This window comes from Takifugu flavidus, chromosome 11 (assembly GCF_003711565.1).
Source record: "Takifugu flavidus isolate HTHZ2018 chromosome 11, ASM371156v2, whole genome shotgun sequence".
In the NCBI taxonomy this organism is placed as follows: Eukaryota; Metazoa; Chordata; class Actinopteri; order Tetraodontiformes; family Tetraodontidae; genus Takifugu; species Takifugu flavidus.
This window is the reverse complement of record NC_079530.1, coordinates 10,066,461-10,090,212: the sequence shown is the minus strand read 5'-3', so window position 1 is coordinate 10,090,212 and position 23,752 is coordinate 10,066,461. Positions and strand designations below refer to the sequence as shown.

Genomic DNA, 23,752 nt, shown 5'->3' with positions numbered 1-23,752 from the left:
AACCCATCATTACTCAGCAGCAGCGCAGATAGCCTGAACCTCTCCTCTCTCCTGGATAGTCCCAGTCCCGCTGTGCTGAATTCAATTCCGGGCTTGTGCTACTTTAACGCGGTTCAAATTGCGAAACACACCTGGGCCTTAAATGTCCGTCCACTGTGATGCATGAAAGTGCTGAAATGTGTACATGTGGGTGCATGTGGGTGCATGTGGGTGCATTCACCTGCTCAAACATGCATGTCCCCGTGTTGCCTCAGGTCCGGTGGAGCGCGTATATCTCTCTGCTCCCGTTGTAGCCGTCAAAGGGAAGGAAGCTAATCTCACCGTGGTGGTTTGGCCCAGTCACACGAGGACCTTGACCTTTTTCTGGTGGTTTGACAACAGCTCCGAGGTGGGAACAACCTTCCCTGTCCCTTGTTCGCTTCCAGAATTTGGTGATGTTTAAAATACAATGTTTAAAATGTAGTGGCATCAGCCTCTCTGCTCCACCTAGCTGGGATGGCAGCTCTTATTTGTTTTTTTATTTATCCGGCTGTTTACTGCAGCAGCCAGCTCATTATAGAATATGTCAACGCATGCATGTCAAGAATATTCTATACTCACTTTTTTTTTTTCCTGAGAATTTCTCTGCTTTTCGCCTGTTTGAAATCCAGCCCATTATAACCTTGGAGGGAAGCGTGTCTTACACGTTTCAGAGGGAAGGAATAAACAAGGTTACAGTCCAGGTGGCTTCTGGAGGCACCATCATGCAGGATGCAAAAGTGATAACTGTTAAAGGTGAGCAGCAGGGACGCTCTTTAAACTCGTTTAATCGCTGGGCTCCGTCCACGCCGCCACAGTCTAATGGCTAAAATGTCACCGTGGGTGAATGGGAAACTTCGGGGGGCAATTAACATCTAGGTGCATGTTGTTAAAAGAAAAACGACTGCACGTGAGATCAATCAGGGAGGAATTCGGAGGGAGCGTTCAAGCCGTAACAAACCACTTTATGTTCCTCTCAGAGTTCTTCAGGTCACTGCTGCTGTCGTTCTCGCCGACTCTTGATGAGCACAACCCTGACATCCCGGAGTGGAGGGAGGATGTGGGGCGCGTGGTGCGGACAGCTCTGTCACAGGTACGTCATGTCTCCGTCCTTCTGAGATCTCTGCTGCAGCCAAAAGTCTGCCACAAGTGGCTTTCATGGCTATTAATCTTTCATCCCTGAGTGCAGCATTGAGATGACAGTCACAAATATTCCGCGTCTTTTTTGTAGACATGCAACTTTTTTTCTTTTTAACTTTACTTTCCTGACCAGACAGCGTCGTCTGGTGTCAGCTTGATATCTCAAAGTTTGGGCACAAACTTTAAATTCCACCGGTGGCGCCATGTTGTTCCCTCACTGCAGGTTTCTGGGATTTCTCCGGAACAGCTGCTGGTTTTTCTATATCCTGGCCTTCCCACCACAGCAGAACTCTTCATCCTACCTGACAAGCCCACGTCAAGTCTGCACAAGAAGAGCAGCGAGGAGGCTCTGGAGACGGTAAGAACGAAGACGTGCGGACATCTTTCCCACTTTTCCGCCATTTCCCAGGAACTTTTATTGCCAGTGAAACGTCAGGATACCTAATACGTACATTCTTCTTTTGTTTCCAGTAATTTCAGTGGAAACGATCTCCAATTATTTATTTTCAAAATTCTGGCTAAATGCTGAAAGTTCCTGCGGTGGAAAATACATGAATTTTGCTTCATTTCAACCTTTTCAACGTGTGTCAACGTGTTTGAATTCAAATTAAATTAAGGAGAAAGGAGAAAGGGCATGTCAGTTACAGCCCAAAATGTTGGTCAATTAAGACCTGTTTCCAATCGCACCGTTCTTTCTCTTGCCTAAAACAGATATCGGGCATTTTTGTCACTGCTCTGAACCGCGGCCAGGTCCACTTTGAGTTGAAGGCTGATGTCCACATTATCGTGTACATGACTCAACAAACTTTAGGTGAGTTTATTTCATTTTAAACATTTACTGATACTCTCCGAAATCTATTAGCATATATCTCAGTTGAATGTAGTTTTTAATGTACACTGAATAATCAGTCAGGTGTGACCTACAGTACGTGAAAGACTGCATCTCAGGGTGGTGATAGGTTTCACCGTAGGTTTTCCTCTGAGCCCGAAGCTGTGACACAGCGGCTTCGTTGAATCCAACCAATCAATGATGAGAATGACAAAGGGAACGTTTGGTATGCGGAGAGGAAAATCATCGGGGGGTCGCAGGGTCATTAGCATATCTCAAAATCGTGTCGATCAACCTTGCGTAGCTTTACCCTTTTCATCCACTCGCAGATCTGTCTTCATTTATGTCTGCATACAAAGGTCTGGGTTGCCTTTAAAATGATCCGGAAAGGTCACGGACTTCATAGTCTTCTCTGTAAAGGAGAGAACGATGGCGGCGGGGGGGAAATACTTTGAATATTTTGTCTCAGCACTTTGAAAGCCATGACTTTGCACAAGCGTGACGGCCCCCAGAGGGAGGAGAAGACCTCCTAAAGTTTCCCTGGTAGAGCCCTGAGGGGATACCACGCAGAGAGCAGCGCCTCACGCTGCACCTGCGTTTGATAAATGACGGCGGCGTAATCTGCACTATTTAGGCAGGGGGAGGGCTTCGGCTTCACCGGCGTTCCCAAGAAGTCCCATTTGTCTCGGGTGTTTGTCTTCCAGCGCCGCTCGTGGATTCGAACTTCATCCACAGCAGGTCGGCCATGCTGATGCTGCTCACCGTGGTGTTTGTGGGCTTGCTGGCGTTCTTCATCTACAAGTTCAAAAGGTCCGCTCAGTTAAGGTGGTGAATGGGCCGTTGCTCATCAGCCGTGCACTGACGAACGCATCCGATCTGCTCAGGAAAATCCCCTGGATCCACGTCCAGACCGAGGAGATCAACGAGAAGGAGCCGGAAGTGATCAGCACGGTCGCTCCCAGTGACATCATGTCCAAAGTTAAGCTCAGCGAGTTCCCGTCTCAGAAAGAGCTGATGGAGAAGGAGGTGGAGGCCAGGAGCCGAGGTACGCCGGTCACATGACCTTGCTGGTGGACGTTCTCGGGCATGCAGGTCGATGTAGACCTTCTCTTCAACTAGAAATAGGTCCCCCAGGCCACCGTAACATTGCAACCTTCAGCACCTTTCACTGATATACCCCCCTGGTTTAGAGAAGATGCTTAATCCATTAATAAAATACCAAATAAATACTCGTGGCAGCATTTATATTCAACTCGTGGCAGAATATTAATATCAGTTATACACCAACACATTAATATGGCATTTAAAGGAAGACTGTCTCCTCCAGAGGCCGTTTAATGTTTCATTGCCCTAAAAACACAACCCTGCCTCGCAAAAAACGGTGACACTGTTCCAGTTTTTCCTGCAGATTGTGTCTGAGAGAACGAGATGACCTGAAAATTGACACCCTGGCAAATTAAGAAAACATCAGTTTGACAGCACACGCTCTGTAAACGTAACCTGCTGACAGTGATGCACACACATGGCCGACACGCTGTTATTGTCCTGAACCAGCTGTTGGCCCTGGGCGGATGGCTGCTGTTAGACCAGCTTTCTATTTCTGCCGCAAATTTAAGGTTGATTATCAAAATGCCCTGGAAATCCTGGATCCTGATGACAATCCACGAGTCAATAATCAAAAAAAGGTTTATTTTCACAGAAAAATAGAGTTAAAAAATGAAAACTTGATTTTTCCAGCGCGGCGCTGGAATCTCAACTGATTTCAGTCGTTTTGAGAGATAAAAACAGACCGAACATCACAGAGTTGGAAATGCCAATATTCATTGGTGTTTGTGCTACTTGCAGCTTTTTTTACCCCATCTGTGTGTGTTTGCAGCTTACAGGTTGTCAGCTTGATAAGATGCATTTTTAATTGGCCAGTGATTTTTTTTCACCTGTGATTTGTTTTTTACGCATCATACACAGCCTGTTTTTCTAGTTAAATACCAACAATATCAAATGTTTTTCTTCCGTTCTCTGCTCTCTTTCTATATATATACTGTATTTACGCGACCAAACAGGTACTATTTCTGTATTTAACACATACATAGGAGCACCGGAGTATAGGACACGGGCATGGTAAAACATACTGGTACGCTAGCTTAGAACATGCATGCTAGCGTGAATTTATCAATGTACTCACGTGCATCATCTTCTGTATCTGAAATGAATTAAATGAATCCGAAATGGCTTTAGCAAAAGCCAAAAAGCATTTACAGATTTTGGAACCGCATTATAAGGTGCCTTATAGACGCGAAAATGGTATATATATTTTCCTGTTTCATTGTCTCGGGGCTGCACGATCACACAGGACAAGAAGTCACATTTGTAGGAACACAGTGCTGTTTAATTATGCCTCTGTTTTGCAGTCTAATTTCATTCAAACAGTCATTCCGCTCAAGTGCAGCTTCTCAGCCGAATGTTTTTGGAGATTAACATGTGATCTGCGGTGAGAGGGAGACCGTTTTCAGACTGTTAATAACCGATAAGTGGAGACGCTCATATAAAAAGCCTCATCAGAGGGAGCAGCAACAACCAGCCCAGTCCCACCACCATTAAAACCAGAGAGCTCTTCATGCCTTCATAGATGGATGGATGGATGGATGGATGGATGGATGGATGGATAGATAGATGGATGGATGGATGGATGGATGGATGGATGGATGGATAGATGGATGGATGGATAGATGGATGGATGGATGGATGGATGGATGGATGGATGGATAGATAGATAGATAGATAGATAGATGGATAGATAGATGGATGGATAGATGGATGGATAGATAGATAGATAGATAGATAGATAGATAGATAGATAGATGGATAGAAAGATAGATGGATAGATAGATGGATGATAGATGGATGGATAGATGGATAGATAGATGGATGGATGGATAGATGGATAGATAGATAGATAGATCGATAGATAGATAGATAGATAGATAGATAGATAGATAGATAGATAGAAAGATAGATGGATAGATGGATAGATGGATGGATTGATGGATAGAGGGATAGATAGATGGATAGATAGATGGATGGATAGATGGATAGATAGATAGATAGATAGATAGATAGATAGATAGATAGATAGATAGATAGATAGATAAATAGATAGATAGATAGATGGATAGATGGATAGATAGATGGATGGATAGATGGATAGATGGATGCATGCATGGATGATATATCTATCTATCTGTGGAATATGCTCTATGTAAAAGCAATTTAAATGCGATAAATCATGTTTCCCTCAGCAAATGTGAACTGACTGTCAGGTCTCCGCCAAGATGAATTTACTGCCGTGGAAATTAGATTCGCGTTGAACTCAAAGTCACTGAATCTAAAATACTGACACGGTCGGGAGATAAAAGTGCCACCTTGTGAAAGACTCAGTATCTTCACAGTCGGCGGGACCTCACTTGTCACCGCCGTCCCGTCTTATCGGGCCCCCATCAGTCGCCGGGGCCCCGCACAAGCACGGCGCTCCCCCAGAGATGACACGGAGCCTTCCAATGGAAGAATGCGTCTCTTTCGGGAATGAGATCCGAGAAGTTGCGCAGATTAGCCGATGTCTGATTTTAAAGAGTCTCATTTTAGACCAAATGAAGACGTCACTGTTGCCTCGTAGCAGCAGATTTCTTTGTGGAGTTTGCCGTTGCTCCGACTTCCTCCCACGCAACGGTTCGATTGAAGACTCTGTTTCCCGAATTCAAAATGATCACGTTTTAATCGTTGTTTTTTTGCACACTTTCAGGCGGAATGGGAAGAAACGTGGAAAGAATCGTGACCCGGGAGTTCCCAAACTGTACTAATGTCTAAAACAAGCACTCTGCTGAGTACTGTGAGTACATATTGTGTTACAGCCGTGCTAAAGTTGTTACGTTGACATCTCTTTTCTGTATTCGCACAGTGATACCTGCTGTTGTTCATGTTTTTCCACTCAGACCGGTAGAGTTAGTATCTACTTATAGATGTTTGACGAAGAACAAAGACTGAGAATGACTCTGGGGGCCTCTGCTTTGAGGGCAGTGCATCAAATTAAAACGCCGCACTTGTATTTGCATCCAGATACACTTTACAGTTATACAGTCATGACACGGCTCCTTCTAATTGCAATTTTCACTCCTTGACATCACAGGGAAGCATTAGGAGAATTTGTTCTCTTTATTTCCTGCTTCTGTTCCTTTTCGATGGTTCCTACTTCATTATCTGACCATCTGGGATGCAGCCTGATCTTCTGTGATTGGCTGGAGAAGATTGCTCTTTTCTCAAAATTGAATTAATACCTGGGAGGAAAAGAAGAGCTATAATGTGTCAAATATATTTAAGCATTAAATAGTATTATTATAAATTGGGTATAAAGCTTCACCGGTGAAGGAACACATAAGCCGTACCACATACAAACCCATCACCATCCCTCTAAATGAGCATTTAATCCATTACAAGATTTCTTTGCAGTTACGCAATAGTCGGTGTTGTTGTTAGCCTGATAGCCGACCTTTTGCTCAGAAATTAAACCAACAACCTATAAGACTTTGGCAAGTGAAGCTTTTTTGTTGCGTTTGGGTGGATTTACTCCCCTCAAATCGGAGGCCGTTGAGGCACAAATCTATCCGATCCGGAAGGTAGCGACTCGCACGCGCAGACGTGCACCTCGCTGCCGTGAATGTGAAACGCTGGAGAGCGAATGTATATTCTCTGTATGAAGACATGGTGCTTTCATTTTCTATCGCTTCATGACCATAGAGATGGAAGTCTGGCCTTAGGTGCGATGGATTCATGCTGAATAAGCTGTACATAGAATAGGACGGGATGTAAATCTATACAGTGTCTATTATATCAAGTCTCACAATAAGATCTATGTCCTTTTTATAGTCAGTTCCATTTTATTTTTTACAGTGGCATGCCCTAATTATCCGTGAAAGCGTCTACGACATTAGGGTCTGTGTAAATATATTCGAAATGGCTGGTTTACACTAAACACTAAATTATTAAACACCTTGTCTGATAGTATAGCTGTGCATATTGACAAAGGTTGTGCATGTTCTTTACTGTCCTATTATTTGTTTCTTTTAGTTGACAATATTGAAAAGTTGTGTTATCAATCTTATTTCTTACTGTGAGCAAATTGCCATTTTAAACTTGTTCAGAATAAATGTATTTTTATATGACATAGACCAACTGTGCTTGGTCTGTCTTTTGAAATAATAGTATTTTGGTGTTTGTGCGAGACCTCACTGTCCCAGCTCTCCCTGTATTAAATTAAAGTTAAATAAGTCCCTCTAATTACAAAGTTGCTCCTTTCTAGAGCAGTGGCCGTTACTTTTCCATGGACTTCCTGAGGAGGCGGGGCTTTGTGCTGGGGAACGCTGATTGGTGGAACACACTTGCAGCCGCTACGAGCGCCGCTTTGTGATCCGATCATTTGGAAAACGGATCAAAGAGGTTTCAAGAAGCGGCTGGATGAGGAGGTCCAGGCACTTCTGACGGTGTTGCTTAGAGCGAGAAATTCAAACGTGAAATAACCGAGGAAGCCTCGCTGACACGTCGGAGCTGAATCTAGGACGGACAACAACAGTCTGGATTGAGCCGCGGTGGAAATACTAATCCCACGCGTTACCAGGAATGTTTCCAGCCAGGTAAATAAATCCCTGGTAATAAAAGTTCCTGGGAATAGATGTAGGACTTACCTGAGACTATCAGACACCTTTAGGCCCAGTCAGACCCCCCCACTTCCTGATCTGGATCACCTGATCTCACGGCCGTCCCACAGCTTGCCTGCGAGGCTGTCCCCAGCTGCAGACAGCTGACATTTGCAACACAAGCGTGACAGACACGTTTCCATTTACCGTCTGTCGAGAAGCAGCAGAATGGATCGTCACGGATGGAATGAAGACCAACGTCAGCCCTCTGCTTCCCTCTACGAACAACGAGTCCTGTCTTTGCAAATGCCCGTGTGCACGTTTGCACGTGTGGGGGGACTATATCTAACTGTGGCTGGAGACGGACGTGCTGAGGCCTGCGCTCTTGTGACGCCTCACACGTGGCGGATGCTGAAACCAGGCGGGCAGGTGAGGCGTCATTTACGGTGCTGATTGACTCCCCCAGGTGATAAAAACGAAGCCGTAACGGCGGCCAGGCCGGGGCTGGAGGACGCCGCGTGGTTGACAAACAGCGGCGACGGTTGCGTTTGATTTCCCACTTCAGCAGCCTCCCATCACACCCGATCTTAATGAGTCCGGCAGCCATCAGCGTCCCGGGAGCGCAGCTCTCAATCTGCTCAGCGCGAATTAACGCGGCGGCCTCTCTGCGGCTGCCCCGGGATGATCGGTGGCGCGCAATCAAATTGAACGCTGACAGTCACTAATGGGCGATTCGCCGCCGCCCGACGCTGTAATGTAGCGCTCAATGAAAGGAAACATGCTCATCAATTTCACGCCGCGGCTAACACAATATTGCTGCGGGTTATTGTCGGCGGGGGCGGGGGGGGGCAGGTTTCTCATTCAAGGTGCGATTCCTGTCGCAGAGATCTTCCGTGATTGCATCCGTGGCTCTCCAAGAGAAAAGATAATTAATTGTTACCCTGGGGGGGGACTGGGATGACTCCAGGGTAGGTGATGATTTTCTGAGTCCACTCCCCCACCCCACCCCATCCCTGCCTGCTGGGAAAGAGGACAGATCTCACAGAGGCCTGACCGGCTCATTTCCCCTCCTAATCAAGTCAGTTTGCCGGCCACATACATTCAATCACAACAAGGGAGCATTTCGACAGATTGAAGGATGCACGCCAGGGCGCTTTGTGCCCACTTTAAGAACCAGTCGGGCTGCTTTGATGTTATATTTCTGCTTTATTCCTCGTCCGCTGTTGCTTCTGCGGGATGAAAAGGACAAGGAGCCACCGAACAATCACATCACTGCTAACGAACGAGCCGCAAAAGCGCTGAGAAATGAGACAAACACTGTAGTTCACAGCCGTTTTCCTCCTGATTGAAATGGATTTCAGCTTCCTTTAAGGGGGGGAGAGGGCGCCATGCAGAGATGTCTGTATTCACAGGTCGAATATTAAAGGGGGAGGGGGGGGACAAATCAAATACACAAGAAGCGCAGGAGTTTGCAGCAGTGTGGGATGGCGGCGCTGGTCCGATGACGGGCTCAGGTTTATTTATGCTTCGGGGCTCAGTCGCAGGTTTCCAGCGCAGAGATATGGAGCAGCCTCCAGTCAATTTGTCTTCCTGACATATGATGCTGACAACACTTACAAAGAAAAGTTTGATGGGGAAGAACTTCAGTACTTATCCCAAAGAGACAGAGGCTGACCAAAGCCGTGCGCGTAGGCCGGGCCTTGTTGACAGCAGATACGTCTTCTCTATCTCTGTCCCTCGCAGCAAAGGAGATGAACAAATCTGCAGCCTTTTGTCTACCGAGTCCTCGGAGGAGGGGGGGGGGCACGGAACAGACTCGCAGGCTCCTCTGAATCCCCGGAAACTCCGTGCGGAGACGCCTCTATCGCACTAGATAAACAGTCCCGAATAAATAAAAAGACAGGCTGCGTTTCGATGAACACCTTGTGTTGCTGTGTTGTCGATGCTTGTTGTAAAGGGGGGGGGGGGGGGGGGGGCAACCTTCACAGCAGGATCAGTTCAAAGCACAACAAGAACACGGGGGATTGTTCTGGAATTGGGTCAAGGAGCGAGAAGACTTTCTGGCAGATCTGATCACTTCGTTACAATAAACACGGTTCTTTTGGGTTTTGGGGGGTTTTTTTTCGGCCTTTTGAACAAAGAACACAATTTCATTCACAGGGGCAAGAATGCACGGAGACGATGCACCCAACCAATACGAGCATTTAAGTCATCAGCATAGTTAAATCATTCAAAAGTCAACAAAGAGAAAGTCAAAAAAACAACCAACTGTGTTAATAATAGCTTATTCACATGTGTTGTGACTGGTGTGGAATCAACGCATTAAAGAATGTATAAGTTTAGAGCTTCCAAAGTGACTCAGCTTGTTTCATTTTCCGTGCCCCCCCCCCCCCCGTTTACTCTTTGTTGTGGCGCCTGTTGAGCGACAGGCTGATACCACCAGGCTCTCCTCACCTCCGGGATATTGCGAGCCTTCATTCGATGCAGATCTGATCAGATTTAACGATTAAGCAGAGCTTAATGAATCTGCCTCCCGCGCTTTGATAAGCTGTTTTCACACAAAACTAAACTGCACAAACACAAAGACCCCCCCCAAAAAAGGACCATATTTGGAGATATTACTGTACAGCCCCTCTATTATTTTTACACACACGTTTCTATATTCAAGCCATAAGCAGCTGAGACAAACGACTTTTTACCTCCCCCGGTTACAGACGTTATTTACATAAAAAGATCAACGACTTTGCAAAAATACAAGTATTTCCAGTCAAAAAGTGTCCCTTTTGTTTTGTCAAGGGGGCGAGTATAAATCTGTACAGTCCCCTCAGCCGGATTAGGCAGCGCAGCGTGAGCCGGTCCGTCCATGCATGGGGAGGAAAACACTCGAGACCGCTCACTGTAACAGTGGTTTCATAGCTGGCTGCGAGTAACTGCCAAGGAAGATGTATTGCTCCGGAGTCGCTCATGGACTCCCGACATTAAAACACATGGGGCGCTTCATCGGGGAGCTTGATGTCTGTGTGAGATGGCAGGTAGCCTGACGAGGGAGGCGGAAAAAGAAGCAGAGAGAAGGAATTTTATGGAGCCATTTGCATTTTTTTTTTTTTTAGGCGTGCAAAACACATACATCTCAGGGAGGCTGATGGTTTATTCGCAGCCAGAGGTAAATCAGATGGAACCTCGCTGTGGTGTCCTGATGAAAATGCTTTCACTGCAGCGCCGCGTTGCTGATGCACTAATTATTTTATGGGGGTCGAATAATTCAGGGTGACATTTTCATCACTCTTATTTGATTGTGCTTCACTTACCTGGAAATGCCAATGGGGCAAAAATATATATAGGAAGAGAAAGAAGAGGAGCTCTGTCTCCGTTTGTCTTGTATTTATATGAAGCTCTGGCATGAATCGGCCCTTTTTCGCCGGGTTCGAAAGGGTTTCACATAAAAACGCAATCATTACCTCCTCGCAGCTCATCTGTGGTCATCTACGTCTGGGGGAGTCCCAGCATATCCAATTGATTTAAAAAAGTCAATATTTACACCCTTTAAAAAGCTAGCTTAATCCCTGCGGGCTGCGAGCAGCAAATTTCACAGCCCAGCTGGGGCATCTCGGCGGAGCCGTTTCATTAACGACGTTTTAAATCTCAGAACGGGACCTGATCGATTCCATTTGGACCTTAATGCAGTTCAAAGCTCAACGTGTCCCCCGCAAGGATGCTTTTTATTTAGATGGAAAAATATCACTTGATGCCACTGGTTGAGTAAAGGCTGCCTTCATTTTCCCCATTTTTGTTTTCTGCACTATCCTTCCCACCCCTTTGGGCTCTGTGGTGTCATGCCGGAATGTTGGTTTTGGAAAAATGCATCAATTTTCCACATCTTTGCAAATCATGCGGTGATTTGTGGAACTGAGAGAAGATAACGGCGCATTGGAGCTTTCGTGACCAAATATCTACCAAATGTCTTCAATAAAACAGAAAAAGACGGATCATTGTGGCAGATTTCCAGGTTCCAGGGTTGGGAATTCTGCAAGAAAAAGCACCGCAAGACAGGTTCCTTTATAACCGAGAGAGAATTTTACCAACTGACTTGTTTTGTTCCCTGAAATTCAATTTAATGCATGAGATCGTGGATATAAATAAATGTAAAAATAAATCGTGTTTTTTAATTTAAAAGCCCAGGAACGCGTCAGTTCTGGATGCAGTGTCGATGCGTCTTCCTCATTATCCAGATAAAATGTAAAACAGTGAGGGATCCTCGCAGCAGGAATAATCAGCACTTTTGACAACGATTCCTCGAAAAAACCACCCGGAAACGTTGGCTGCGTTCACCCAGTGGCGAATTACAGAGATTGTAAAATGAAGTTTATCTCCCAGGCCGTCTCCAAGGAGCTGGCAGACAGGAATGTGTTACTCGTGCGCTACACTTGCCAAGAATAACAATTAAATTTCATGGTTTTTGCTAATTTACAGTATGAAACTTAATTAAAAAGGTGTGAGCTGAAGCTCAGCAGGAGACAAACCTCCCTAATTTCATCATCGGCCGGTATAATTTTATGCCTTTAACGCCACAACAAGGAGCCGATGATCACAGATAGAGTTTCACGTCAGGTCTTGCTGGTTTTTTAAAGCTGTTTTGTTGTATCCTGGACATACAAGGAGATATTATTAACGAAGTTCAATGCAGCCATTTACGCCAAATGGGCTCCAGTCTGAGCGGCTAACGCTAAAGCTATCAGAGGAGAGGAAATGCTATTCAGCTAAGCCTCAAACTGCTTCTTCTCACCGCTCTAAACGCTTATTGGCGTTAACAAATAACAACGGGGAGCCGTTTCCGACCAATTACAAGAATGTGAGGAGCAATGGCGGAGAAGGAGCAGGAGCATTAATACCTCTGCTTTTTGAGTCCGGCTGAGCATCCACGCGCTCCAGCGAGGTCAGCCTCTCTCCCTCGGGGTTTGGGACGTCGATGGAGGTCACCGTGGGGATGACCTCTTGTTCTTTCTCTGGCTGTTCTGCTGTGTACGTGTTGATGCCTGGAATCTTCCTGTAGGTCATCCAGGCAAGCGAGACGGGAAAAAAAAGCCTTTAATAAAGAAGTTACTTTAAAAAAAACAAAAAACACTCTGTCTCTAATTCTTCCCTGCCCCCCCCCCCCCCCCCACTCTACTGCAAAAAAAGAGAGAGAAAATTGTGTGACAGCTTGAAACTGGGACATTTCATGTTCCACTGGGCTCTCATATTGTTCACCTCACTTTTCAATCACTTTTTCATCGCCTCAGATGCACCACATTCCTGCTGCAAACCACCGCAGCACACTTCTAATTCCCCCCCCCCTCCCCCCCCCCCATGTGATTTTCTCTCCGAGCTCTGGCATCCCAGGCAGCTTTGAAACGCCCGTCCCCATCTCTTAATGCTGTAATTACAGTTCGGAGAGTTACGTGACGCCTTTTAAGGAGCAAAAACCTAACGGGCGACAGCCGGGATGACACCGGGTTCTGGGTGATTGGCGTGGGATTACCCGGCGGGGCGGGGGCTGTTTACTATCCGCCCCTCACTGTATAATATATGTTGTCTCAGGACTTATCTCCTCAACCTTTCCTGCCATTCGGCAAAGGACGCCTCACCTTGACTGGCTGTGTTTAGCATTTCCGAAAGGTCAGCCCCTCGCATTGTCAGAGGGATGAATATTGATAACTACAGGATTCTGTCACCCGGTCAGCGCCGGGGGAGAATTGATTGGATTGTCATCCTCTGTAATAATCTGCAGATTGAGGCGGAGGGGGGATCGTCTCGTCCTGTGGGGCTGTTATTGCCGCGTGGCCATCCGGAGCCCCTGGAAAGTCCAGGCGGCTCGGCTGCTCGAGACAATAACGCCGCCTCTAAACAGGGTCGTTACAGGATACGCACGCACACCGGGCAGCGGATCTCATCGCGTATATGTGCAATAAGGCGCCTCCGTGAGCACCCGATATACTGTACCTTTTAAATTTATATACGACAAAGATGGCCAGGCCCATCAGCACCACCGACACCAGCATGATGACTGCGTGTGCTGCTGTGGACGCCGTCACTGGCGTCCACCAGAGGAGCTTTGAAGGAGAAAGCATGAAGGAGAAGTTAAGAGCACATGCAGGTCGAATGAGGGCAAAAAACCACTGCTAGCTTGTTGTGCTGAGAGATCCAGATGAGTCCCCTCAATAGCTAGTTTGCCTCCAGAACCACCGGCCAAATGTTTCTCCTAAATATTGACTGTGTTTGTTGCCGTGGACGCGGACTCACCCGGAGACAGCCGCGTCGCGTACACGTTGACCCGCAGGCCGGGTTTGAGTGTGAACTGGACGAGGTCCTGGTTCAGAGCACTTAGCAGGACCTGTGAAAGCTGTGAGCAGTGACAGAGCACAGAAGAGCGTCAGCGGCGGCAATATTTCACACGCATCAATATTTCAGCCCCAGTCATTTCATCCAACAGCCTGAATTATGAATCAGAATTTCCCCCCCGCCCCTCTCGCCCCTCTCCCCCCACCTCCCTTTTAAAGAGGAGCAAACCTCCGCGCCACACAGGAAACGCCCCCAACCCGACAACACTCTTAAAGGAGATGGAGACCCTACCGGGGAAAAAAGGGCGGCCTGTTGCGTGACGTGACGGTGACATTTAAAGGAAAATTAATCTCCGGACACACCCCCCCTCCCTCCCTCCCTCTCCCTCCCTCCCAGATTTTCTTCAGAGCAGAAAAAAAACTAACGTTTTCCTACAGAATCCTGATTAATTGCTGAAAGTCTGCGAGGCTAAACTGTTACAAATCACCCTTTAATATCATAAAAGTGCAGCCTAAAGTTTCCTCCCTACATTTGCTTCAAGTCCCCCCCCCCCCCCCCCACACACACACACACACACCTCTTTCTTTTTAACACCTAGATGAAGCAGTCCTTTAACAAGAGACCCAAATGTCTTCCCGGAGCCCATTTGTGTCCTCAGCCATGCTTCACTAATTCCATCTTTCTAAAATCTTTCCACTGGTTAAAATTAGACCGCACTACGCTGTATGAATAATTACTTTTTCTTCTGGTGGCATATCAGGGTCAGTAAATCTATTACACATTTTAATAAGATGCTCCAGCACGCGCGATCCCGGGGGCGCGCGCGCAGAGGTGCGCGTTCACCGGAGATGACAGGGGCGCGCTCCAAGATTTATTACCCCATTGTCTGAGGTTCTGCCAGGTAATCAGACAGGCTTTAGATAAATACATCTCTTTAATTCCCAGTCCAGGACGGATGCCCCAGTTGGTCTTCCTCCTCGATGGCGCCAATTACATGATGCATCAACGTAATTAAATACCTATTAACTCAGTTCAAGACGGACCGCGAGGCGGGAAAATTATGTTTACTTGTGAGACATTGAGGCTCTATCTGTTATGATGAATAAATGAGCTTGTCAAGCTGCCGTTTCCAAAACTCATTGCCATTATTGCATCATTTACATGTTTAATTGCTTGCGGGGACACGGCGAGGGATCGGTTCTGAAGATCCGGGATTATTCCGCCGCGGAGAAGTTGGAGCACATGGTTCCTTAAAATCACTGGTTGCTGTCCTGCGGGGCTTCATTTGCAAGTGTAAAGTCATTAAAACGCGTTTGCGTCGAAACGCGTTGGTCTTATTCGATGCTGTGATGGGTGGGATGAGTTTGCCATCTAGTGGCGAGATCGTGCATTGCAGTTCAAATATTGCAATTACAGGTAAAAGGTGTATTGCGGGGCTAAACATTAGAAATGCAGGAATTTGGTCAAGATGAATGAGCAATTATTTAAATCAGTAATCTGGAGACAGGAACCTGCGTGATAATGACAAAACTTTGACACACTTCTCTTGATCTTCGGCTGCTTTCAGTGAATGCACCACCTGCGACTTTTGCATTTTTTACACCCCAATTACCGGGACAATACACCCTTCGTTACAGCTGACCTTTACCCAAGAATAATGTGGAATTCTCCCCACCTCCCTGGAGCTGGCGGCATGCATTCGTTTCAGCGCAATATAAAAATACACTTTCAGAGACTATAAATTTCGCTGACTCTGGCAATCCATCACCAGGAGCGTCACGTCGGCCTCTATTTACGTCAACGTTGCCTTTATTGTTGCGTGACGATGCGGCGCCGACTTCCCAAATAAAACCGCACTTAAAACCGGCTGGCCATGCAACAATAATGTAACTCTGACAAAAATAAAGGCAGACATGACCCTCATTTTGATGTATCGCCTTGCAGAAACGCGTTCAGAGTCTCTAAAGTGTGGAGTGGAATGGAAAAAAATAGCTCTTAAAGAAGAATAATGCAAAGTATTTGACATTCGGCCTTTGGTAAAATAGATTTTCTATCATATGAATAGATTAAGGGATTGCTAAGTTAAAAAACAGTCACAAATGTGTACGTGCAACTTCAAGTGTGTGTGTATTGCTTATATGTAAGTATCAGGGTGTCAGCAGAGCAGGTCTGACGTCCTCGCAGGAGAGAATGTGTGGATGTATGGGCAGATGATTCACGTCAGTCCTCCAGACACACAGGAGATGTGCACAGAAGAGCGAAGACTCAAATGCCACCAGGTTTTAACTCAGAGAAGCAGCTTGATGGTTTGTAGCTGTGACCTTCTGCCTGCGTTATGAAACAACAGGGCCAAAACTGATGCGACACTGTTCCCCAGCGAGGAGCTTTAATTAACAGAGAAACCCTTCCTGTTGTTGACACCGTGGCTCCGACAGCAGCCTACCTGGTCCACGTGTGCCCGCCTCTCTTCCGCGCTCCCGTGCTTCACCCTCCTCTCCGGCACGATGAAGAGCTCGGCCGTGGTCGGAAACCCCGGGAGCACCGTGACCAAGAGCTGCTCCTCGCTGATCCCCGTGACCTTTAGAACGAAATGGATGTATATCTTTGAATCGACAACTTCTGCCCTGTTTTTGTTAGATCTGCCACGGGACGGACATCGAAGACGCCCCCCCTCCCCTGAATAATTAAGAAGTGCTGCTCCAGCTTCATGTCTCATTTTCCTAAGTAGCGGTGGATGACAGGGTAAAATGGGCAGATCTTGTCATGCATGTTCGCTCCCCCTGTCTGCTAAATGCCAAGGCTTTTAGAGCGTTTAATACCAACCAGGGGTCTCCTGTCACTTTCGTGCTATAAACCCTGGCGGTATCTAATCAGACAGAAGGTCACAAAGAATGTTTCATCCAGAGGGCTAGCGCAGGATATATATAGAGCAGAGTCTTTTATGTAACCTGCTGCTTTTTTTTGACATTCCTGGTGTCTTTTAAAGAGCAAACGGTAACTGTCACGGCTGTACTTTTACTGCCCTTTGCAGCCTTGACAACTTCCACTCGAAGCTTAGTCGTAGTCGGCGTCATCGCGGCTAATTATGCGCCGGTCACCAGCGCGCCACCTTGTGTACGCAGCTGCTGCTGCTGCCAGGCTCCCTCCTCGGGATGTTTATGACCCACTAGCTCCATTTCAATTCAACTTTGTTTACACGTCATCTGTTACTGTTGCTGAAGGAGCCACTGTTAGAAGGAGAAACCTTGAGCAGGACCCTCCTGCGGGTGGTCGGAGGATGGAGGAGAAGGGCAGACTGGGCAGCAGGAGGAGAGGAGGATGCATCCATCATACATGCAAGTACATTAGTCGTGGTCTCACTGCGCTCTTAAGGAGCGGAGATTTTTCCCGAAACGCATTAAAGTGTTTTGCATAAGGCGGCAGAACAGACCTGAACCGTGGAGCTCTTCACCACTCTGCCGATGTCCTCCCTCCACTCAGACACCCCCGGGTTCAGCTCGTCCAGATTAGAGGAAAACGCCAGAACATGTGAGCGGAAATATTCTGAAACCCACACAGAAACAGACTTCAGATCTTTCTCCTGTCCAAGCCGGATGCCTCTTTGCAGAGATCAGAAGCAACCCTGACCCCGAGGCGAAGCTCCAACACTCAGACTTCAGAGGCGCTACAGAGGCGCTAAAATAATTATCACATTTAGCGGGATTGCTGCACCAACGCCTTGGTGCTATGCTGCCGTTTGCCGCCTTCTGAAAAAAGAATACCCATTGATTTAATCAGGACAGAAGGACAGACGTATCGCACCATAAACCGCGATGGTCATTTGATCCTGCAGGACGCTGTTGCCCACTGAGGCCTGAACGGTGACCATGTGACTTCCCTCCTTGTTGAAAGTGGAGGACGTCCCTCCGTCCAGGGTCACAAAAGGCTGAAAGAGAGGGGGGAGAAAAGGAGAGAAGTTGACCGACTGACCACGCAGTCACTCGCTCAACGGGCTTTATTGCGAGACTCACCTCCGTTTTGTTATCGAACCACCAGTAGTAGGTGACGGTGCCCACGCTGCTGGGTCGCAACACGGTGGTGAAGTTGACCGCTTTGTCCTGGAGCACCACAGAAGGAGCCAAGAGCTGCACCACCTCCAGCTGACCTGCAAAAGCAAATCAAAAGGAGACAGGAGGTTACTCTTCCAGAGGAAACTGCGCTTGAGTCGGGAACAGTCTGAACGCAGACACAGAGAAGTAGGTTGCACTGTGAGGTAAGTGCCCGCGGCTATCCTCGCGCTGCTCTCCACCGTTAAAAATGTCGTAGTCGGTGTTCGTTATAATGAGCTAAATTTATACCACCCTTTTCCGGAAGCGAGGGGACAACAAATTACTGTGTTTTACACCTATGAGCAAAGCAATACTTCAACCGGTTGGATGGGTAGGGGGGGGGGGGTTAGGACCTTAATGAGCCAATTTGACATTAGAGAGGAGGCGTCGTGATGTTTGTCTCGAGTGGGGTTTTTTTCATGGGCTCACGAGTGTTTTGACCTATTTGAACGCGGCTAGCTCTCATTAGTGGTGATTTAGCGGGACGTAAAATCCAGATGTATCATTATTAACCCACTTTATGTCGAGCTAGATGAGTGTTGCAACTTTTTAAAAAATTTGATCTAATTTTAGTAACATCAGCAAAACAGGCTGCATTCGGGAACATTTGCAGGACTCACAGGAGACATGAAGGTAGAGCATCACCCTGTCGGAGCCCAGAGAGTTGGTCGCTGTGGCCGAAACCTGGTAGATGCCCACTTTAACGTAGCTGTGCTTGATCCCGTCATCAATAGAGCTCATGTTGACGTAAGAAATGGCCGTGCCGTCACCAAAGTCCACTGTTATACTTGTGGTGGCGCTGAGACCCTTCAATGGAGAGAAGCAAACGCAGTCACCCCACTGTGACCGACTGGCTCCAGTATTTGAATCAACACGTATGTGTGTTCCATTTTATCATTCTATAGACTTGAACAGGTTCTTGGAACTTATTGAGCGGTGTGAAGAGAAACCTCACGCGGGCGGGCCCTGCCCAGAGGTAAACCTGCTGCTCGACAACCCTCAGCACTTTTATTACAAAAAAAATCCACAATATCCCAGAGGGGCTGATTAAAAAGGCATGCGGCCAAAAAGCACTGCTGCTCTGCGTGTGGAACTGAAGTCAGCACCTCCTCCAGAAAGACCAGGAAAGTGACATTCCTCCCCAGGGTTGCTACCAGCGTTCCCTCGCTGGTGAGGAGCTGGAGGCCCCTGGGAGCCCGACTGGGGCACTTCTGACGCCTGGGGCTGAACCTCAGGGGGGCTCCCTCGGTGCAGTTGTTCGACAAAGCCCTGCGATATCTGGAATTCAGCCCAAAAAAAGGGAGAACGGGATGATGGGACATTAAACGCTGCTGAGGTGTGTTAGAAAAGGGGGTTTCCTCAGCACCCCCAGCTGATGTCGTGCAGGAAGGAGACAAGGCGGGCCTACCCGGTGGTGTTGAGGAAGGTGTCTCCTGTGGTGCAGTCTCTAGATGTCGCTGAGGGAACGAACCAGAACGCCGGAGCGCAGCTTCCATCAATCTGCCTCTCAAAGCCGTAGTCGCTGTTTATGTCGAGTCAAAAACAAAGCAAACATCTCCGCTGAGAAGTGCGCCCCCGCTCACGACAATGCGACCGCTTAAGGGGTGAGAAAACATCTCACGGATGACATTTGACGCTTTATGTGTCCAACCTTTGGAGGAGGAAAGACGCCGCGCACAAACTGTAATTACACACGGGCGACGTCAAAGGGGCCGCTCCTCTTTTCACTGTGACGGGGAGAGAAACAACAGGCTCGCTCGTCAGGGATGGCCAGTTTCATAAAGCTTCCAGTGATAAAGTTCTGTTTTATCCGGCGCTGCTCTTTTGGGGGGGGGGGCTGGGGGGGATTCTCTCATATCAAAGAGTTGAAAGAATGAAAAGGACACAAAGGCATAAAAAGTTCTGGCAAAGCTTCCATGTTATTATTCAGGAAGGCTTCTATTGTGTGTCTGTATGCAGTTGGACAGCAAGTTTCTGGAGTTTCTACATGTTTGCTCAAGCAAATACTTTGTTTAGCTCAATCGTTTAAATGGACCTTTTTTTAATATTATTATTACTTCAGACTGAATATTGATGAGCATGAATTTGTTCTCTGTGTGACCAAATAATTGTCAAAGTGAACTTCCTCCTTCCATCATCTATTTTTCCCTCAGCGGGGGGGCTGCGGTCTTTCCTGAGTGCTGGGAGGTGGGTACTTCCTGGACGAGTCGACAGCTCAGTGTGAGGCTAACATACAGGATGGACCCCGAGCCCGGGGGGTTTAAACCCGGGACCCAAAGTGAACTTCCTGTTACGTAATACAACTCCAATCCTGAAGTCAGTGAAGTATATTTTTCACTTCTGTGTTGTTTTACCAGCATATTCGAATCAAAACAAAAATCCAAACTATTTATCAGCAGTGACGATTCCGTTTGAAACTCATTTAGTGATAAACAGAATCAACCATCAGTTCGCCTGACAACTTGTGCTTCATTAAAAATTAAAACTACCAGGAAAAATTGAAGTGAATATTACAACAGGAGTGGCACTTTTTATTTATTTTTTAAATTTTCTTATGTTCAATGACTTCCTGTTAAAAAAAAAAATCAAATTTAGCTTCCTGTTATTAATTCATCCGACAAGCGCTGCCAGTGTAAAGATAAGAGAAATGACTTATAAAGCGCGAATCCTATCTGCTCCTGTTGGTTTCACTCCGCCTCCTGAAATTGATCAAATGTTGGATGCAGTGAAGTGAAAATATCGGGAGCGGAGGACTCACCACTCAAAATCCGCCTCTGTGCACGGGCAGGAGTCCGACATCTGGGAATTATACTGATCTCTGGCCTTGACACATCGAACATTCGCTTTCAGTTTTTGGAAGATTCTCTTCATTCCCATGATGCACGCTTCCCCCTGTGATGAATAATACATCACAAACATTGTGCCCGGTTACTTTTCTGCTTACATGTTTGAGCCCTTTTGCGTTTATTGTGCGACTGGCTTTGGTCGCCGACAGATGTGAGCCGCCAGCTGTTGTTCTCTTTGTTTGTTTGTTTGTTTGGTTGGTTGCTTGGTTGCTTCGCACGCACCTCGTTGTGTAGCTGCCACGTCACGTAATCCTCCGATGTGCATCGGTGTTGAAAAATGGACCGGAAGTCAATTTTGACGAGCTGCCACTCGGAACGGTGACTGAAGTGGCCGAAAATTCTGCAGGAAGGAGTCAGGGGAAACTAGGTCAGAAACATCTGGGACGTGGGAAGGAAGGGGAAGGAGCGTCACTCTGGGAGCAGCGCCAAAGATGGCCGCCATCGCCTGAAACCTCCGCTAAATAGCAGCAATTACGGAGCTGCTGGTTGATCTTACGTCATGATCAGGATGTCCTCTCCAGGTTCCCCCAGCACGCCATCCACGTAGAGCGGAGAAGAGGTGAAGCTATATTTGTCCCAGTTTCTGCCTTCATCAAAACTCAGCCTGAGGGGAAGAACAACGGTTAGATGACGGAGAGCCGGGCCACAATTAGACTTGAACCGAGCGAGGGAAGCCACAGCAGAGGAGCAGATCTGAGACCTCCTCACCAAATATGTCTAATTGGCAGCGGCGTGTGTCGGATGGCCACCAGAGATCCTCCTTGGTTCAGGAAGAAGATGCTGTACTCCTCCTGGAAGATCTGCAGAAGGGAACCGAAGTTTGCTTTCTCAATCGGCGACATCGCGCAAAAATAACACACATGTGCGCCAAATGGGGGGAACATAAGAGGGGTTTCAGAGGGCTGATGTCAGAGATGCGCCGATGGCACAAATCTCCGGGTTTATTTGTTTCATAAATAAGTCATGCGCGTATTTTGCAAAAGGCTGGCTGTCAAATCATCTTTGCTTCACTTCTTTGTTGCTGCGCTGAAGAACTGAGGAGCCGAAGCTGAAAGTTGGCGTTGAAGGCTGAGTCAGACTCCTACTTTTGTTCACCTATTCTTTCAGATTTTTTTCCCCAGCATAAAGGACTTTTTATTCCTCTCTTTGTCTCCGATGGAGGGTGAAGTTCAGAGGAGAGAAAACATTTATTACTGCAGAAAACAGCGTCGCGATCAGAAGGGACAAGGAAACGGAGCCAGAAAGCCAGAGCTAAGTGGAGCTGAGGCGGTACCTCTCTCCAGGTGTTCCCAGCGTCGGCCGTGATGAAAATGCTGACGTTGGTGTTGGTGAGCTCCGCTCCGACCACGCCTGAACACAGAGAAGGCCCAAAGCTCGTAATCCCAATTATTTCAAACGACAAAACAAATCGGCGCGGCTTTGCGAAAACTTTATTCCTCAGACAAAACGGAAGATGGAGATCGGCGCGGAACAGCTGCGGAGGAAAGGCTGATTTGATTTCAGTTTGTGGGCCGGGAACAATAGAAATGTAACAGGGTTGAGTGGTCGCGCCGACGGATGTGATGAAGGGAGAACAACAGATTGAGCCAGAGAGAGAGAGAAGAAAATAAAAGAAGTTGATGCTCACCTGATGCGATTATGATTCCGGGAGCCGAGTCTTTGCTGACAATGTTTCCTGAGGTGTAAGGATTCTCCGACACGTGCAGGTGCAGGTGCAGGGAACAGTGGGGCTGAGAGGCACGGAGGGGATCAGATTACACCAGATCGGAATCACCAAGATTGCTTTTCCACACTGTTTACCTCCAAACCCAATTATTCCCCAGGATCTCATTGTGTTAGGGTAAATATGCTTGTAGCAGGGTCCAGAGACTCCATGGGTATACAGGTGAAACACTTTTGATTGTGTTAGTTTCACCAGTTAATAATTACAGGGTTTGCAGGAAAAGGACATTTTGGTTAAATGATCCGTCCCTCCATTATCCATCCATCTTCTGTCTACTAACATTTATTCCCATTTAAGTCCCCCCCCCCACCACCCCCACCCCCAGGAGGAAGGAGTTCACTCAATAACTGAATTATTAATAGAAATATAAGATCAGCGGTAAGTAAATACAAGAACCGCTTTGTCACTCCAAAGATTCGGCTCAACAGGAAAACTATCTGATCTTCGGAATTCCACACATATCCTGTTTGTCCGTGACAGGATCGTATGCATGTTTAATGAGCAGACGAGGGCGTGACAAAATAAAGCCCACGCTGTCGCTCACCTGCTCGCAGTCAAGCTTGTTCCCCTGCAGATCAGCTGCAGGAGCCCGGAGAAGGTGCCAGTCTCTGCCCTTGTTGTACGTGATGTAAGTCTTCACTTGGTTCTCGACAACTTTATTTGACAGGAATACCCCTTTAATCCCGGCAACCTGCAGCCGCGACGGATGCAGAGAAGTGGTGGGAAAATAACAATAAAGAAGGTGGTGGGGGGGTGGGAGGGGGGGTGGAAAGACAACTGTAAATTATTCAGACTTAAGTCAAGCTGAAGATCCAGTTCAGACGGGAAGAGATCAGTGCTTCCAAGTGACTTTTGTTATTTATTTATTTCTTTTTGACAGGGAGCGCGATGCATCAAAACAGCACGCGCCGCCCAGAGACACTTCTATTTATGTGCACGCACAGATTCACACGTGAAAGCAGCCCGGTTCCCCCTCCATCCGGTTCGGGGAATCGTTCTGTCCGCGAAGGTGCGCCAAGGTCAACGAAGGGTGAGTGTAACCGGCGCTGATGGGTGTGTAAAACAACGGGATTATCTGACCTCCGGGGACACATGAGAATAATCTG

At 47.2% G+C, this 23,752-nt stretch overlaps 2 protein-coding genes across 2 annotated transcripts in view; one reads left to right on the top strand and one right to left on the bottom strand.

The window, feature by feature from the left end:
• Window positions 1-7,322, top strand: part of sorcs3b (sortilin related VPS10 domain containing receptor 3b) — a 30,181-nt gene extending 22,859 nt beyond the window's left edge. The window contains exons 20-27 of the mRNA XM_057047522.1: window positions 255-388; window positions 651-774; window positions 999-1,111; window positions 1,382-1,516; window positions 1,870-1,969; window positions 2,692-2,797; window positions 2,872-3,032; window positions 5,784-7,322. Of these exons, the coding sequence (XP_056903502.1) occupies window positions 255-388; window positions 651-774; window positions 999-1,111; window positions 1,382-1,516; window positions 1,870-1,969; window positions 2,692-2,797; window positions 2,872-3,032; window positions 5,784-5,848 (938 nt within the window). The 3' untranslated portion in view covers window positions 5,849-7,322. The remainder of the gene's footprint in view (window positions 1-254; window positions 389-650; window positions 775-998; window positions 1,112-1,381; window positions 1,517-1,869; window positions 1,970-2,691; window positions 2,798-2,871; window positions 3,033-5,783) is intronic.
• Window positions 7,323-8,857: 1,535 nt separating this feature from the next.
• Window positions 8,858-23,752, bottom strand: part of LOC130533817 (VPS10 domain-containing receptor SorCS1-like) — a 34,550-nt gene continuing 19,655 nt past the window's right edge. Inside the window, 19 exon segments of the mRNA XM_057047521.1 lie at window positions 8,858-10,708; window positions 12,561-12,715; window positions 13,651-13,718; window positions 13,720-13,760; window positions 13,951-14,050; window positions 16,433-16,567; window positions 17,420-17,532; window positions 17,791-17,914; window positions 18,000-18,133; window positions 18,698-18,884; window positions 19,184-19,355; window positions 19,486-19,599; window positions 20,836-20,969; window positions 21,146-21,263; window positions 21,420-21,527; window positions 21,632-21,723; window positions 22,197-22,273; window positions 22,551-22,653; window positions 23,191-23,337. Coding sequence (XP_056903501.1) covers window positions 10,650-10,708; window positions 12,561-12,715; window positions 13,651-13,718; window positions 13,720-13,760; window positions 13,951-14,050; window positions 16,433-16,567; window positions 17,420-17,532; window positions 17,791-17,914; window positions 18,000-18,133; window positions 18,698-18,884; window positions 19,184-19,355; window positions 19,486-19,599; window positions 20,836-20,969; window positions 21,146-21,263; window positions 21,420-21,527; window positions 21,632-21,723; window positions 22,197-22,273; window positions 22,551-22,653; window positions 23,191-23,337 — 2,181 coding nt within the window. The 3' untranslated portion in view covers window positions 8,858-10,649.